General features: G+C 34.9%; 1 protein-coding gene across 4 annotated transcripts in view; it reads right to left on the bottom strand.

The window, feature by feature from the left end:
* LCA5 (lebercilin LCA5) overlaps positions 1-18,340 on the bottom strand; it is a 49,057-nt gene that overhangs the window by 17,095 nt on the left and 13,622 nt on the right. For all 4 annotated transcript variants that reach the window (XM_069066970.1, XM_069066971.1, XM_069066973.1 and 1 more), the window contains one exon: positions 5,846-6,369. In XM_069066970.1, the coding sequence (XP_068923071.1) occupies positions 5,846-6,369 (524 nt within the window). The remainder of the gene's footprint in view (positions 1-5,845; positions 6,370-18,340) is intronic.

The following is an 18,340-nucleotide window of genomic DNA, read 5'->3' as shown; positions in this document are numbered from 1 at the left end:
ATTATAAGAAAAAACATGCTTGCATCTGTTTGCATATAATGCAAAAACAAAAAAGAAGCATCTAGAATTCAGCAAAACACATTAATTTGCTATCTTTAAATTTTAGGATAATTTGGAAATAGGCTAAGCAAAGCCTATTTTTTCATAGACAAAATCAAAAAGTCTAAACAATTTCAAAAGGCATCATTAAACTATTTAATTTGAGAACTTTTCAAGCACTTTGAAAGCACTTATTTACCAAACAAGCTATGTAATTTACACTTATGTAGTACTTTATGCCCAGTGAAGGTCACTCACTATTTCATTTGATTCCAGTAACAATCCTGACTAAATATTATCTCTACTTTTGAGGTAAGGAAAATTGAATCTCCAAGAGCTACCTGGAAAGAAAAGTAGAGTCTGAGGTTCTTGGTTAGAATTCCAAGTAAGCCTCAGTTTGTCTATAAATTGAGAGCACTAGACCAGATCATCTCTAAGATCTCTTCTATTTCTTTCTTTCTTTTTTTTTTTTAAAAGCAATCGGGGTTAAGTAACTTGCTCAAGGTTACACAGCCAGTTATTTTTGTGTGGGTGCTGAGTATCTGAGGCCGGAACAGATTCCAGGTCTCCCTGAGGCTGGGGCTGGCACTCTTACTCAATGTGCCACCTGGCCGCCCCTAAGCAATTGGGGTTAAGTAACTTGCTCATGGTTACACGGCCAGTTTAGGGTCTCTTCTATTTCTAAATCGATGGTCTAATCACAGGATGTGGAACCTGTGGCCTTAAGGCCACATGTGACCCTCTAGGTCCTCAAGTTCGATCCTTTGATTGAATACAAACTTCACAGAACAAATTCCCTTAATAAAAGGATTTGTTCTATAACATTTGAACTCAGTCAAAGGCTATATCCAAGGACCTAGAAGGTCACAGGTTCCCGACCCCTGGTCTAACGAAATTACTTTTAAGGTTATACAGTGAGTAGGTGGTAGAAAAAAGAGGGCCAGGAGCAAAATATTGTGATTTCCAAATAACCGGTTCAGATTTTTATATTTCATCAAAATTTTTTTAAACCCCACACACATTAAAGTATGCAATTTAAAATGAACATACTTTTGAGTAACTTCATACTGTGGCTCTCAGTTGGAGCACTGTTACAAAAGTGGAGACAGCATTGCACTAGGAATCAGGAGATCTAGGTTCTTTCTAACGTTAATTGTGCCATTACCTCTCTATTCTATTAGGCAAGTCAGTCTGTTTAGGCCCTAAACTTCCTGATCTGTTAAATCATCAGATTTTATTAGATGTTCTCTCTCAAGTCCCCCCCCCTTTTTTTTTTAAACACTAACAGTCTTTCTCTTTTAGCTCTAAAATTTCAGGATAGAACTTTTACTTTAAGCACTGGTACAAAGTGATATTTAAATAATAAACATCTGACAGCTAAACTTGTTTTTAGTATAATTTTTTAAAATAAATTCATCATTAGATATAATAACTTTTAAAACATCACTGAGAAGAACAAATTCAGTTTTGTTAAGACTAAGTTCCAATGCAGGGATTTATAAATAACAAAAAATATATAATAATAGTAAGTCAAATTTCTATACATTATGCACACAAAATTCTAAATTACACTGAGAACTGAACTGCTTAAGTTGTGATATCACAAATGTCACATTTTAGTTTGTTTTATAGTTCATTAACTTTTCCTTTATCCACATTTTTCCCACTAAAATGTTTGTAAAAACCAAATTTTATTTTGAAGGTAAACTTTTTGCACACATGAAATTCAAATACACCTTACTGATAAGGATTGAGAGGAAGGCCAATTTCAATTAGTAAAAATTACTAGTTTCAGAATATCTTAAGAGGATTTGAGTTTAATTACTTTGAAGCACCTGTAATTATTAAAACTAGATTAGCAAAGTACTATTTAATAAATGGACCTTGGAAGACCACTTTGATAGTTAATTTATAATTTATAATTGCTTAATCACTAGTTTCTAGGTAAAAGAATACCTGTTACAGGTTTGACAAGTGTCTTTTAAGCAATGTAAATGACTATTTTAAAAAGCCAACATATAAAACATCTATGGTTTATTTTGTTAATTTTCTTAGGTCCATAGATTTAGAGCTCAAAGGGACCCTAGGACAGATCATCTAGTTCAACCTTTTCATTTAATGTATGAAGAAACTGAGGCCCAGAGAAGTTAAATAACTTGACCAAAATCACATAGCAAATAAAAGAGCCTCAGAATGAACCCAAGTTCTCCAACTGCAAATTCAACATTCTTTCCACAGCACTGTGCTTTGCTCTCTGAGAGAGTAAAAAACTAAACTTCAGTTGACTTTCAGGGATTAATTTAATGAGATTTTACTGTATCATAACAGACCTTTGAACAACCTTATCAGAACCTGTTGCTCATTTTCTGTTGTTTTTATTGACCATTTGGCAGTTTCTTCACAGAATATAGCAACAGAACCTCAATAGATGAAGATAGTGTCTCATAACAATCTTGAGAGTTCTCAGAGAATTTTATTTTTTTATTTTTAAGTTTGTGTTGATGACTGGGTTTATGGCTCCCCAGTGAAGTTCACACTGGCAGACTGTTATGTACTATATAAGAATGTACTTCCTACCTTGCACATACTTTGTCATATAATAAACATTTGTTGAACAAATCTTGGGACATTATACCAAGAAATGTGGCTATTGGTTCAGAGGCATTTTGATGGATGTCCTAATTAGCTTTATTCATTTTTTTAAAACTTTATTCTGTAGGAAGGTGTTTAGAGTGGGTAGGAGAAAATATATTGTAGTCTACATTTGGCCCTCTAATCATTTTGGTAGGGCTGCTAGAATCACAATGGCAGACTTGGCTGTGGCAGGGAAGGAGAAGAATTAGCGACATGACAGTATTTATTTCTAGGTTAACATTGCTTTGGTCTACATAGAGACTTCACTTACAATTCTGAATAAATTGAGGAGGTAGCAAATTTTTAAAAAAGAGGAATGTCTAGATCCCTTTATTTTTTCCTTTTTGGAGTGGGGGAAGGCAGGGCAATTGGGGTTAAGTGACTTGCCCAAGGTCACATGGCTAGTAAGTGTTAAGTGTCTGAGGCCGGATTTGAACTCAGGTCCTCCTGACTCCAGGGCTAGTGCTCTATTCACTGTGCCACCTAGCTGACCCCAGTTCATTTTTTAAAATACCTTTTTTAGTATGACAAATGTATCTTAAAAACATTCAATTTAATTTGAATTCAATTCTTAATTTGCACTGGGGATGCATGTATGACCAATTCACATGATGTATTTATGACTAGTTTATAGAACTTAAGAGAATAATTTTACTATTTTAAATGACTGTACAGGTTTATTATTACATCTTTGTTTTTATGACATATATAATACCTATGATTTATTTACTGCAATTCTCTGATCTATAAAATGAGGGTATTGGGTTAGATTACTTCTAAGACCCTTTCTGGCTCTAATATCTTATTTTCTAAGTGAGAGTCCTTGATCAGAAATGCTATCCTCAATTATAACATCACTTCTATGGAAAAATGAGACTTGTTTTACAATGATTGGTTTTATGCCCAGTTTCTAGGAATTCATTGTAAAAATAATTGGAACTGCTTTTTAAAAAAGTTTTACATTTAATTTGGCCTCTGCTCAAAGTGATAATTAGCTCAAGGCATCTAAATAACCTACTTGTCAGTCAGCTAGCATTTACTGAGCACCTACTATAAAACAGGCACAATGTGAAGCACTGGGGATACAGAGAAGGGCTAACTCCCTCCTACCCCTCCCCAAAAGCAACAATAACCTTATTTTAAATAATTTAATTACTTATGAAAACATTACAGGGTGAATATAGCATGAAAAACTGTTATTGAGTTAATAATACTGTCCCTAATATACAACACTTTTCTTTAAAATGAAAATCTTAACTAAAGTCAGACAGAATTTGCCACTGCTTACTGCCATTTTCTTCCCCTTTCAAACTGAAAAGTAAATATAGATAGAAAACCATTCCTCCCTTTATATCACTTTGGAAGAATCAAGAAAATCTGAAAAGTACTTGAATTTACAGGAAAGCCAACTTTTACACCCTGATCTCTAACAATTACACACCTAGAAAAGGTAAGAAGCAGGGGAAATGGTATTATAGCATTGAGTGGGGAGCAACCCTGTACTTTCAGGCTAATAGGATGCCCTTTGATGGAAGAGTAAACTGGAGCTGAAAATTTCCCTGCTCAGCTCACACAGCTTTCCCATTACAGGAAAGTTAACAGGTCTAATCATTTTTTTTTTTGGACCAGACCTGTAGCATAAGCTTTTCAGTGCGCAAATTCCCTCTACCAATGCATATCAGTATCTGCTCTGCAGTTTATAGTCCTACAGGATTACAGGAGGCCCAGAGAAATTCAATGACTCACCAAGGTCAGAGTCAGTATATTTGAGGCAGCCTTGAACTCAGATCTTCTGTCCCTCAGAGGGGGGTTCTATCCACTGTCAGGCTGTTTCTCAAGCTTAAATCACAGTAAGTAAATTACTATGTTATGTACTATTGGAGGGACATTAATTCTTTTAGGTTATTGGAGTACCTTTTAGTGAATTACTGTTTTTATGTGCTAAAAACCTTAATACAGTCTTGTCTATTATGAATTACTAATCTGTTTTGCATCTATTTGAAGAAACTAATTTAGAAATTCACAAGAGATAATAACAATAATAATGAATATTTCATAATACTTTAAGGTTTGCAAAGTTCTTTACAAATATTATTTCATTTTATCTTCACAATAACCATGGGAGGGAGGTGCTATTACCATCTCTTTTATAGATGAGCAAACTGAAGTGAGCAGGTTAAGTGACTTGTCCAGGATCACATAGCTTAATAAGTGTCTGAAGCTGATTTTGAACTCAGATCTTTCTGACTCCAGGTGCAATGCTTTATCCACTGAGCCATCTAGCTTCCTCAAAGACTTTTCTTTTTATAATACTTTAAGGTTTGCAAAGTTCTTTACAAATATTATTTCATTTTATCCTCACAATAACCATGGGAGGGAGGTGCTATTACCATCTCTTTTATAGATGAGCAAACTGAAGTGGGCAGGTTAAGTGACGTGTCCAGGATCACATAGCTTAATGAGTGTCTGAAGCTGATTTTGAACTCAGATCTTTCTGACTCCAGGTGCAATGCTTTATCCACTGAGCCATCTAGCTTCCTCAAAGACTTTTCTTTTTATAATACTTTAAGGTTTGCAAAGTTCTTTACAAATATTATTTCATTTTATCCTCACAATAACCATGGGAGGGAGGTGCTATTACCATCTCTTTTATAGATGAGCAAACTGAAGTGGGCAGGTTAAGTGACGTGTCCAGGATCACATAGCTTAATGAGTGTCTGAAGCTGATTTTGAACTCAGATCTTTCTGACTCCAGGTGCAGTGCTTTATCCACTGAGCCATCTAGCTTCCTCAAAGACTTTTCCTGTAGCATTTTTTTTTCCTCAACAGACCTGGAAATAAATGCATGAAAGACAAGGCCTACCATAGCAATAAGTTGGTAAATTACTAAGAATGTGGAGTACATTCCAAGAATGGTTTGACAAAACCAAGAAGTAAGTTACTTCTCGAAAGAGCTGATCTACTAATAAAATTTTTGACAAATACTTCACATTTCCCTTTTATGTTTACCTGAGATTTTCTCTAGTTTCCTACACACAAACTATTAAAAAGGTTTCATTTATCAAGGGGTTTCAATAAAACAGAAACTGGCTTTAAAGAGAGCACATTATTAAATTCCTAATGGTAAAGTGACACAAGACAATATAATTAGGAGAGGTTCTTTAAAATTCACCTTAATTTTTTTCTCTGTATCATCTAATTTGTTCTCTGCTAAGACTAGTTTCTTTGCTAGATCTTCTCGTTCAGGTAGGTGCTTAGCTTCAGAGAGCTTTTTCAGTTTCTTTAGAGAAGATTTTGTCTTATAAAGTTCACACTCTGTGTCTTTCACCTTTTTATCAGTTGCCCGTTCTTTCTCTTGAGATTTTCTTAGGCGCTCTTTTAGTGCCTTAATCTCATTGTTATGTCTGACTATAAGTTGTGAGATTTCATTTTCTGTATCTTCAAACTTATTCAGGGCTTTCTCATGTCTGTACTGGAGCCTTTTCAAAGCCTTGTTTTCTTTTAACAGCTCATCTAATTTGACCTGGAGTTCAACCACTTCATTTTGCAGCTCATTGATTTTCAGCAGTCTGGCAGAAAGAACCCGTTTGGTGAGAAGATCAATATCTTTCTGAGAAGGCTCCTTACTGAAGCTGCGATATCCCATTCGGAATCCTCTTCTGTTTAGTGGAAACTTGGAGTTTATTTTTCTAGAGGCTAAAAGGAAATAACAGTTATATACAGTACATAATTTTAGAATACAGTATTAATGGTACATATTATACTATATATTTCTAAAAATGTTCTCTCTGGGAAGAATGAACTAAGTTTCATATTTTAGCATACAGAGATACAGATTTATTTCCTTTAAACAAGGTTTGCTTTCTTTTTCAATGACTACAACTCAGAAATCATGAACTAGAAATGGTATTCAAATTAAAAATCAACAATTCATTCTTAAACACAAATCCTAATATTTACTATTTTAAAATTTTCTAGATAATTACTATTTTACATGCTTAACACTGGTATTACTCTAGCAAAGAAGTAGCTCTAGATTTAACCAGTTTGTAATTTAATTAGAAGACATGAACCAAAAATCATTTTTAACAGAAAAAACTAAGCAAAAACAAAACAAAAAACAAACCCACAGAAGCCTTCAAGATCAATGTGTGACTGGTATGATTGATGAAAAATTAATTTGTGTAATTCTGTATGAATTAATGACAATTTTCCCTAAAAAAGATACTTTTAAAAAGCACATCATTCATCAATGATTCAAAACTGAATGGTTTCTCTTAGGTTTTCCATGGTATAAATCCAAGGCAAAGACATCCATCCATCCATCCAGATTGATCCATTCATCTGCAACAAGCCAGACATCCAACCAAAATAGTTGGACAAAGATTTTAAATATACTTTAATTACAGCATATTCCAATGGATCTCTGTAATGCTGACAAAAAGTCATCAGATCAACTATATAGCAAGATAGAACCAAAATGTCTGATTCAGTATCAATTAGAGAGGCTGGCAAACAGACCAAGTAACAAGGAATCTCAGGCCTCCGTCTGTGGTGTATCTATCCCTTTAAGAGAGGCATCTGTAGGACTGCTATGGCTTAGAATCATCTCCAAGGTGATTGTTTTCCAGAGGGAAACATACTCTAGGTCACAGAGCATTAGAAAAAACTTTAAAAGCAAACCTCTCCTACTTCCCTGGGACACCCTGGGGTCACTACATCATAAGCCTGAAATCAGATACAATTTAAACAGGTAAGTAGAGATAAAGTGAAATGCCAGGAGTTAAATTATGTAAGACTACATAATACTGCCTTTAAAAAAAATTTTAATGAACCTATTTTGAATAAAACTGCCTCTAGTTTTCAGTTTTGTATATGTATTAATGTGAACTCAACTAATGACAGAAATAACTAACGAACCATAGAAACAACTAATGAAGCAAAGTTTTCTTTCATTTAAAAAAAAACTACAGCCACATAGCTGAAAATAACAGATAATAAGGCAGGGAAGTATTCATTACCATTTCAGATTTTGGAAAATTATAGCCCAGATGATTACGGCAGTGTAACCATGAAGAGACAGAGTGACAAGAATATTTATATGAATAAGATATGAAATTTTAGTACAATCAATATTTACTGACATACTGGAGAGAAGCTATGGCAAAATGAAGAGTAAACCTAGGAATCAAGAAGACTTGGTTTCAAGATCTGTTTCTGACACAAACTGCCTGTTGAGATTTTGTGCAAGACACTAAATCTCTCAGTTCCCCCAGGCAACTCTGTAAGGCTCTTTTTAAACAGCACAGAAGGTAAGTACAATTTTGCTATGGTAGAGGGAATTTTCCATCAGGTTGTCCCCACTAATGAAATCATAGGTCTGAACCCTAAACTAAACAAACAAAACTATAAATCAGGAAATCTGGTAAAACTATAAAGAGAAAGCTTATTTTCCTTAAGGAAATGATAATGTGGCTAGAGACACAATATACAAAAAAAACTGATATACTAAAGTTACTGGATCTTTTTTTTCTAGCTCTCTTGACATCTCTTCCCTTTTACCCTAAGAATAGGAGCAGTTTGTAAAATGGAAATTGCAGGGCAAAAAAAACCTTAGGAAAAATATAAATATATATAAACTTAGTTTCTCTTAGTAATTTATACTAGACATATGTGATAGTATCAGAAGAGTATATGAACCAGTGCACCCCAGCGGTAAAAATTTTTTGTGCATAGCACCACTGTGTATATTTAATTATATGTATATACATTACAATACAGCTATGTACATTATAAAACATACAAAAAATAGAAAAAGGATAAGGATAGAATATTTTACTCTGAAATCAACAGAAAACCACCAGAGTTTATAGGGGAGTGAGCAAACACGGCCAGACTTACTATGCTTTTGAAAAATCATTTTTGGAAACTGTGGAGGATGGATTGGCAGGGAGAGACCTGAGGAAAGTAGACCAATTAGGAGGCTGTTAGAAAAGTCTACACCACAGGTGATCAGGGCCTGAAGAAATGGGTAGTTTTGTTAGTACAGAGAAACAGCGAGAGGTGTAGATGTAGATTTGTCAACTGATTATGTGTGAGGTGGGTGCAAGTGACGGCTGAAGATGAGACCAAGGTTGCTGTCTGATAAGGATTGCAATGCCCTTCACAGAAAAAAAGAGAAGTTCGGAAAAAAGCTGGGTGTGGGGGTAAAGACAGTCATAAGATCTTTGAGGTATACTACAACCCATCCATACTAGGTCATCCTGTGTGACTCACTGTCCCATCCAAAATGGAAAAGGAAGGGAGCAAGGAGAGGTGTGCCTAACTCATTAGGTCACTGCTCCAGAGCCTATACTCCAAGTGGACACCTAGAAGGCAATGAGTTATACAATACAAGCTGTGGGTGAGCATATCTGCTAGGTGCTAGAAGGTGTTGAGGAGTTAGCTGAATTTTTCAATGGTACCTGACACTATGGGGGGTTGGCCTTCCCTGTAGGGCTGATAAAGGATGCAGAAGGGAAGGGACTGGAAACTTCGAACAGTGGAGGAAGGTGTTGAGTGAATAATGTATGTGGTGATAAGAGAAGGCATGGTTGTACTGGAGACAAGTCCATTTACTGGAAGAGAGTGTAGGACTCATCTTCTCACTGCCAGAGATGAATTGATCCAAAGGGGTCAGACTAAGTTTTGGGCTTGGATCCAAGAAAAGCCTGAATTCAAACCCTGACTCAGATATTTACTAGCTGTGTGATCCTGGGCAAGTTATTTAACCTCTCTTGGCTTCAATTTTCTTATCTGTAAAATGGAAACACTAATAGCACCTGCCTCGAAAGATTGTTGTGAGGATCAAATAAGATAAATGACAATGAGATAATAAATGCAAAACACTATTTGCTAGGACTAAAGACTAGCTGTTATTAGATAGTATAAATAGCTAATCAGTGTCTAATAACGTAACAATAAAGGAAATGTTCAACTCTTGGAAATATGTAGATTTCCCACATGATACTTTTTTGGGGGGTTGGAAAACACTCCACAATTCAAATTGCTTTGCCTGACATATACATATACATATACATATACATATACCTATACATATACGATTTGAATAGTCCAGCACAGAAGTTAAGGTTCTGGAGTAATTTTACTGAATAGCAGGATAAGAACTGGCATCACATTTCCATTTTCAATTATTTTGCTTGAGTAAAACTGAGTACAAAAAAAGGTCTTCAAACCTTTTCCCTCTTAGGAGGGAGAGAGAGAGTGTGTGTGTGTGTATGTATATGTATGATATATATGCTGTATACATATTTTTTTAAACAATGAACATGAAGATGTCCTTATTATAGAAAAATTTGGGGTTTTCTTTTGTATGATTCACTAAATTTTCAGTAGTCAAATAGAAGACAAATGTTATTTATGATAGAAAGAGAAGGCAGAATAGCTATGATGTATTTTACATGTATATGGGTATACATATAATGTGGCTGCATACCAAAATCTGAACTACAGCAAAACTACTATTCAATGTTGACATTTGTTTTTATCAGCTAACCAATAGGAGTGTTTAATGCTATCTTTCTAGCAACTGTATTTTTTTTAAATATTAAAATATGCTTTTATTCCTGACCTTACACAAAGTCAGGGATGTTGAATGTTTAAAAAAAAAAAAAGAATTGTGGGCAATTAGGTGGTGCAGTAGAAAAGAGTGCTGGGTCTGGAGTTAGGAAGTCCTAAGTTCACCTCTGGCCTTAGACACTTATTAGCTGTATGACATTGGGCAAGTCACTTAAACCCCTGTTTGCCTCAGTTTCCTCATCTGTAAAATGAGCTAGAGAAGAAAATGGCAAACAGTATCTTTGCCAAGAAAACTCCAAAAGGGATCACGAAAAGTTGCACACAACTGAAAACAGCAAAATAACAAACATACAAAAAGAAAGAACTTAGATTGTTTAATGTCACAATATTCCTTTGTTAGCTCAGATAACTCAGTCACTGCAATTAAGCCAGCAGAAATTAATTATTTTAATAATTGATAGTTCCAAATGAGTCAGTTTAGATTCTATCTTTTGCTTTTAATTTAAGGGAAATAACTAACCAGAGATTTCAAATCAGGAAAAAGTGCAAGTCAGAGAATAAAGAAAATCTCTGAAGTCAAAGTGATATGAACAGCTTTCTCAACAATTTTTTTTTGTTCATTTCAGTTGTAGCCAACTCTTTGTGACCTTTTTGGGGGTTTTATGGCAAAGATACTGAAATGGCTTCAATTAAAAATGTGAGACTTTATCAGGGCCACAAATTCTGCTTCGTTAACTGGGGCAGTACTCAAAGCTACATAGGAGGAAAGCAAAGGAGAAGAAATGGCTGCCTTCAAATAAGGCTTTCCACAAGCAAGTTCATGAAGTTCAACGAACCATATGATCCCCAAATTGGAATAGGCCTTAGAAAGAAATCATCCAGTACAATCCCCTTTACAACATAAATACCTAACCTCACTCAGAAATCTTCCAAAGCTGCCCATTCTGGTTTAGAACTGCTTTACTGGTAAGGAAGTTTTTTACATTATGTCAAAATGTGTGTTCCTAGTTTTTAACATAAGTCTGGTTTTGCCCTACGGCCCAAAAGGAATAAGTATGATTCCTCTTTTATGTGATAGCCCTTCAGATGTTTGAAAACAAATCACATTCTCTAACCTAACTGGGGTTCTTTCAACCAACAATTTTTTCTCGAAACTGAAAGTGCCAAAATACTGAAGTTGATGTTTTTACAGAACTTTTAATACTGAAGTCGTCAACTGTGATATCTAATTATCACTAATACATTACTGGTATTCAAAAATAAATTAAACACTTGTGTTTGACATGAGAAATAAAAAGCCCATGAATGAATGTATAGAAATTATTTTTATTTAGGAAAATATATACACAACTTTGAGTCACATAAATTCTCTAGTTATCATCATACAGATGCTTAAGTATCTATTTTATAAGTAAACTAAAAATCAAAGGAAATAAGTCATTGTCCTCCTACTTCTAATCTATTACAAAAATTCATCAACTTTCACTACGTGTATTGCTTCATCAGAGCTAACTTAAAAGTTTTTCCTGTTGTTCTAAATTTACTATTTAAAATGTCATCAAAGACATCTACTCTGTTGGTTTCAACTCAATTCAATAAATATTTAAGTACCACTACATGCCTACTACATTTTTTATCTTTTTATTCCCTGCAACTCACTCATTGTAGGCACACGTAATTCACTAAATTGAATTATTTATCTTCAGAGGTTTGATAGAAAACATGTGGTAACTATTGTCCAAAATGTAGTTTTAATCACCTCACTCTTTTTTTTTTTTCCAAAAAAGCTACTTGATATTACATTTGTTTTCAAATTCATTTTTAAAAAAAAAACACAGTGGAATCCTACACTTAAAACAAAAACTCAGCATAGTCTTAAGTTATTTTTATCAGTCAACAAGCATTAACTAAGTTCTTACTCTGTGCCAGGCCCTGTGCTAGGTGCTAGGAACACAACACAAAAGGCAAAAACCACTGCTGTCTCTGTCCTCAACAACCTTCAATGACTATTAGAAATGCTACCAAATAACCTAAGTCTGATTTTTGAAAAAAATAAACTTTTTCCAGATAATTTTTCTTCCAAATTGAATGATCACACAAATAGCTTACTTAATGAGGATATGATGATTCCATTAGTGTTTTATATATGGAAACACTGGAAGTAATAGCTTACTTATAGGATGACTTACAATAATTTTAATTTTCCTCTTAGTTTCTATAAGCCAGTATCTTTGCTTTAAAGATTTAAAAGTTTTTTTAAAAATTTTTGTTTGTAAATATATTTGCAGTTTTGCTGGAACCAAGGATCAATTTTTTAAAATATGGATACAAGACCACAAAATTTAGAGCTTGTAGTCTGCAAATCAGAGATAGTTATAATCACTTTTGCATTTGTTCTATATTTAATACCTGAAATAGGTTCCTAAATGTTTGTTTCATTGTCAGTCTTGCCTATAAACACTTTTGCTTTCTCTTCAAATTTTCCATAATGATTGCTGTCATTTAAAAAAAAAAACAATACAATTCATAGATTAAAAAAATGCAAGCCTATGTGTGGACACTTATTATTTTACATTCCCTATACCCTACTACATTTTTTATCTTTTTATTCCCTGCAACTCACTCATTGTAGGCACACGTAATTCACTAAATTGAATTATTTATCTTCAGAGGTTTGATAGAAAACATGTGGTAACTATTGTCCAAAATGTAGTTTTAATCACCTCACTCTTTTTTTTCCCTAAGAATTTTAATTCCCTAAGAATTGTCTGCACCGTGTTACTGAATGCATTCAGTGAATAATGCCTGTCTGTAATCAAATATTTTTTGTCACATAATAGAATTAAACCAATGTTGGATGGTTCTCTCCATCAGTTGAATGCACGTGCACGTACAACCAACTAAGACAACAAAACTGACAGGTTTATTGTATGTGTCTATCACCACTTCAACTTTTTTTCTTCATGAAATCTCTTTGACTTCTCTGTGACAATTCAAGGTTTTACGAAACAAAAGTTTGAGAATAAACTAAAAACTATACATAGCCTGATCTCTGAGGCCGCTAAAATATGGTCCAATCTACTTTACCATCCTTTATCATTTACTATTCAGATACATGAACTCTTTGTTCCAGTCACACCTGTCTACTCACCAACTCTCTAGCACCTTATGAATAACGAGAAACACAGAATTAGAAGGAACCAGAGGTCATCTTCAATACATATATGAATGGAAAATCTCCTACACAATATTCTATATTGTAGTCATTCAACCACTCCTTAGAAACCTTCAGCAACAAGAACTCAATACCATGAAGAAAACCAACTTTTAGAACAGATTTTAATTGTTGAAAATTTATTTTATTTGTTGAAAAGCATACCACAAACTTCTATCTTTTGTTCCCATTCTTCCCTATAGGTCTAAGGATGACAAGTCCAATTTTTGAAGACAGTGATCATGTCCCTCCTAAGTTTTAATTTCTCCAGACCAACCTCCAATTTTCTTCAACTTTATATTGTATGGTATTAAATCCTCTTATCATCACAGTCACTCTCCTATAGACACCAGGTCTTAGCAAAAATTTCCTTGCAACATTTCCAACAAGTGATAATGTAGCCTTTCCTGGAAGATCTCTGGTGAAGAAGCATCTACTAACTAATGATCAAGGCAGCCCATTACATAAAAGTCCTTCACATACTTGTTCCATGTCTCCTGATCTCCCCTAAGATTTGTTTTTCTCAAAGCACAGCATCCTAGATTCTCTATGGCAGGAAGGGGTTTGAAACCTTCACCTGCCTAGTCACCCCCCTCTAGAAACTATGCCAACTTGATAATGTCATCTTTAAAAGTTGGCACCCAAAATGAAGAAAGTGGTTAGTGGGGAGAATATAGCAGGACTATCATCTCCCTTGGACTAGGAAATATGTCTTTATTAAGATTCCTAAAAGAATAATAACTTGCTTGGCTGCACTGTTGCATTGTAAACACTTACTGCCCTCACTTCTGTTTACTCAAATCCCCTGAACTTTTTCCTCATGAACTACTATTTCTATCTCATACTTGTGAAACTGATTTTACTGAACTCAAGTTCATTCCCCTTTAGGAAATTTAATCTAATTTACTTAAGTCTTATAACTCTAGCATGTCAAGATCTTTTTGCATCTTGATTCTGTAATTCAGTGTGTTAACTATATCCTTCCCAGCTTTGTGCACATTGCATTGATTAATTATGTCTACCCTGATCTATCATATGAAAAAAGAAAATGAGGGTAGTCTGGCAGGAGCTGACAACTAAATACTTATTCTGTATTGAGGCACTGTGCTAGGGGTACCAAAGACAGAAATTAAAATTAGTCTATTCTCTGTCTGGTGCCCTACACTGTGCCCGCAACTTGACATATACTGCTTCTTTTTTTTTATCTTTTTCTTTATATTTATCTTTATACCCAACAAGATTTGCTGGCAGAAAACTGTCTTATCATTTGTATTCCTTTCCCTCACTCCCACAATGCCTAGCATATAGTAGTGCTCAAAAAATTCATCTACTGTTTGATCAGTACTTTTTTTGAACGCTACCATTTTGGGGCAGAGCCAAAGTGGCAGCATGGTAAGAATTATGGCAAGCTCCCCATCACAAACAGATTCCTCCAAACAGATCTAGAAAATATACCATACTAATCTTGATGGAGAAATCCAGAAAAAGACACAATGAGCCCAGTTTTAAGGAGGGAGACAGAGAGGTCTTTAGGCACTAGGGAAGGGGTAAGAACACTGCAGAGTGTTACGCTGGGAGAGGCTACCTGTCAGCAAAAGGACATCCCAGATGAGTTCCACAAGACCCACCCTACGGTGTCAATGAGCAGCTTGGTTAGCGTTACCTAGTTCCTGGTCACAGATCCAGAGTGAAGTAACAAGGGGACTTGCTTGGAGAGTAGAGGAAGTCCAAAAGCAAGCAGCAGGGGGTTCATCAGACCCCAAGCTCAGATCCTTCCAGCACCTAGATCAGCCTGCAGAGGAATAACCAAAGGAGGAACTGCAGACCAAAGGGCCTATACTTCTGTCAGAGCTTTCCAGCTATTTGACAGGAACTGGGTCCAGCAGCAGTCTACTCTTGCAGCAGAACAAAACCCAGGTCAGGAGCTTGCAGAGCTCACACCAGAGAGCAGTTCATACTGAACTCTGCCCTGTATCAGATCACTCTGGGAGCAACAAAAGCTTGCTGTTCCTAAGATTCTGCGATAATACAATGCTCAACACCCCAAAAGCAGCAACAGTACCAACCTAGACTTTCCCTCCAGAAGTACCACAGACTCCATATCTAACATCAGGTCCAAAATCAGGGAGCAGGCTGGAAGAATGAGCAAACAAAAAGGAAACCTAATTATAATCTATTTTGGTAGCAGGAACATTCAAGACACAAATGCAGAGGGGAGACTATCTCTAAAACATCAACAAGCAATGCCTCAGAGAAAAACATAAGCTGGGCTCAAACTCAATCAGAACTCTGGGAAGAAATGAAGAATTTAAAAAAGAGTTTAAAATGGTTATTATAAATGGAATGAAAATGCTTTTAAGAAAAAAGTTGGAAAAGAAATGGAAGAATTGGAAAGAGAACAACTACAAACAAGAGATACAAAACCTTGCTCAAGCAACAAACTCTGAAAATTAAAATAACTAAATAAAAGTCAATGACTTCATGAAGCAACAAATATTAAAATAAAGTCAAAAGTCTGAAAAAAAGAAAAGAAAAAGTAAGGCATATCATAGCAAAAAATCCCACAAAAATAAAAACAAGACCCCCCAAAACAAGTGACTTGAAAAATAGGTCAAAGAGAAAAGAATTTAAGAATCAACAGACTTGGGGCGGCCAGGCAGCACAGTGAATAGAGCACTGGCCCTGGAGTCAGGAGGACCTGAGTTCAAATTCGGCCTCAGACACTTAACACAAAAACTAGCCGTGTGACCTTGGACAAGTCACTCAACCCCAAATTGCCCTCCAAAAAGCAAAAAAAAAAAAAAAAAGAATCAACAGACTTATCTGAATGCCACGGCCAAATGAAAAAAAAAAGAACCTGGACATCACATTTCAAGAAACCTTAAAAATAAACTGCACATATTTCTTAGAACCAGAGAGAAATGGAATGAATCCACTAATTACTTTCTGAAAGAAACCCCAAAATGAAAACTCCCCAGAACATCACAGAATTTCCAGATCAAAGGAAAAAAATTCTTCTCAGTGTAATGACCAACCACTATTCTAGAGAACAAATGATGAAACATCACTTGACAGAGTGAAGAACTCAATGTAAAATAGGCCAAATTTTTTTTGAACATGGATAATGTGGAAATTTGCTTTGATTAAAAATGTTCGATTTTGGTTTTGTTTTTCTTGAGTTCTTAATTAGGGATATGGGTTTGGGGTGAGAGGGTGTGAAGGCAGATTGTGGATGATTAAAATAAATTAAAAAAAAAGAAAATTACTATTCAAATTATTTTGCCCAGAGAAGAGTTGAAGTGAGATTTAATGGCTTTTTTTTTTTTAAAGCAATTGGGGTTAAGTAACACAGCCAGTTATTTCTGGGTGTGGTGCTAAGTATCTGAGCCTGGATTCGATCCCCAGGTCATCCTGACACTGGGGCTGGTGCTCTTACTCGTTGGGCCACCTGGCTGCTCCGATCTAATTTCTATATTACAAATTTTAAAACCACTATCACTGTGTTCTCCTTATAAGCCCTTCAAAGCTGAATTTCAAATTTCAAAAAACTAGACACAAGACTTAGGCATATAACAGGAAAATAATGCCATGATTCCTATATGCTTTATTCTGTACCAGATTTTCTTGATGCACATATAACCTTAATCTTCTACTGTTCCAATAGAATATATAACACTTTATTTACATGTTTTAGCTATGCTGATATTTTCTATTATATACTATAATCTTCTCACTAGCTTAGTTTATCTTTGTCTACTTCACAGATTCTGGACTCAGTGTTCCAGACTAGTGACATTTTCTTCCTAATCATTTCCTTCTGTTCCAGGAGAACATGATCTCAAAGGCTAAATTCTATTTCTGGATTCTGGTTCTGACTCTCCTATTGACAGAGCTATGGCATTATTTGGACCAAGTATTTTACCTAATTTATAAAGGCTTTATAACTGAGATAATTAATGCCATTCTTCATGGAAAATGAATTCTATTATTCTTTTATTTTTAAAGGAATATTGAGGGTCACCAACAGAAAAGGGAAATGGTCAAATTATTAGTGAGATTATTCACATCTTCATGACTCCCACAAACTTACCATTTATATAATATACATGTATGTATTTATGTATGCCTCTGAGTGTATGTGTGTATATAGATACACACACCCCACCTAAAGATAACTGTTTCCAAAAAATATGAAATTAGGTAAAATAATATTATAAGGGAACCACTACTTAGTTGTACAATATCACTGTTCCAAATGTGAGATATATTCCTTGGCTGCCAGAATTCAAACTATAAAAGTTTAAAAATTCTTAGATCTTATTTGATCTTTGGCTCAAGTAAGATAATATATGTAAAGCACTTCACAAACTATGCCAACTAATTGGAAAGGCACCACAGATCAGCCATAGAGAGCCCAAGACACAAAGTCAGGAAAACCCAAGTTCTCATACTAATTCTCTGACTTGGTAAATCATTTAGCCTCCCTGACTTTGAATTCCTCATTTATAAAAATAGCACCTACTTCATGGAGTTGTGAGGGTCAAATGAAAATGTATATGAAAATGTATGTAAACCACTTTGCTAACATTAAAGAGCTATATGTGAAGTTTTTTTTAATCTTATAATGATGATACCAGTGTTTTGCTTCCAAGCAGTTTCTGGCTTATAGTTACAGCCTACGTGTTCATACTACCTTCTAACTGAACCCATAAGCGCAATTCTGAGCAGCCCTACTCTTCTCCAAGTTTAATTTAGTTCATCCATGCCTTGACCTATTCTAGTGTACCCTTTTGAACCCCTACTCACTTCTTAAAACTTTTTTTTTTATTAAGCAATCGGGGTTAAGTAACTTGCTCAAGGTTACAAGGCCAGTTA

Source organism: Petaurus breviceps, unplaced genomic scaffold, assembly GCF_028583685.1.
Source record: "Petaurus breviceps papuanus isolate PSGF00001 unplaced genomic scaffold, PetGlider_PUasm1.0 90734, whole genome shotgun sequence".
Taxonomy (NCBI): domain Eukaryota; kingdom Metazoa; phylum Chordata; class Mammalia; order Diprotodontia; family Petauridae; genus Petaurus; species Petaurus breviceps.
The sequence above is the reverse complement of the archived record's forward strand: the minus strand, read 5'-3'. Positions and strand labels throughout refer to the sequence as shown.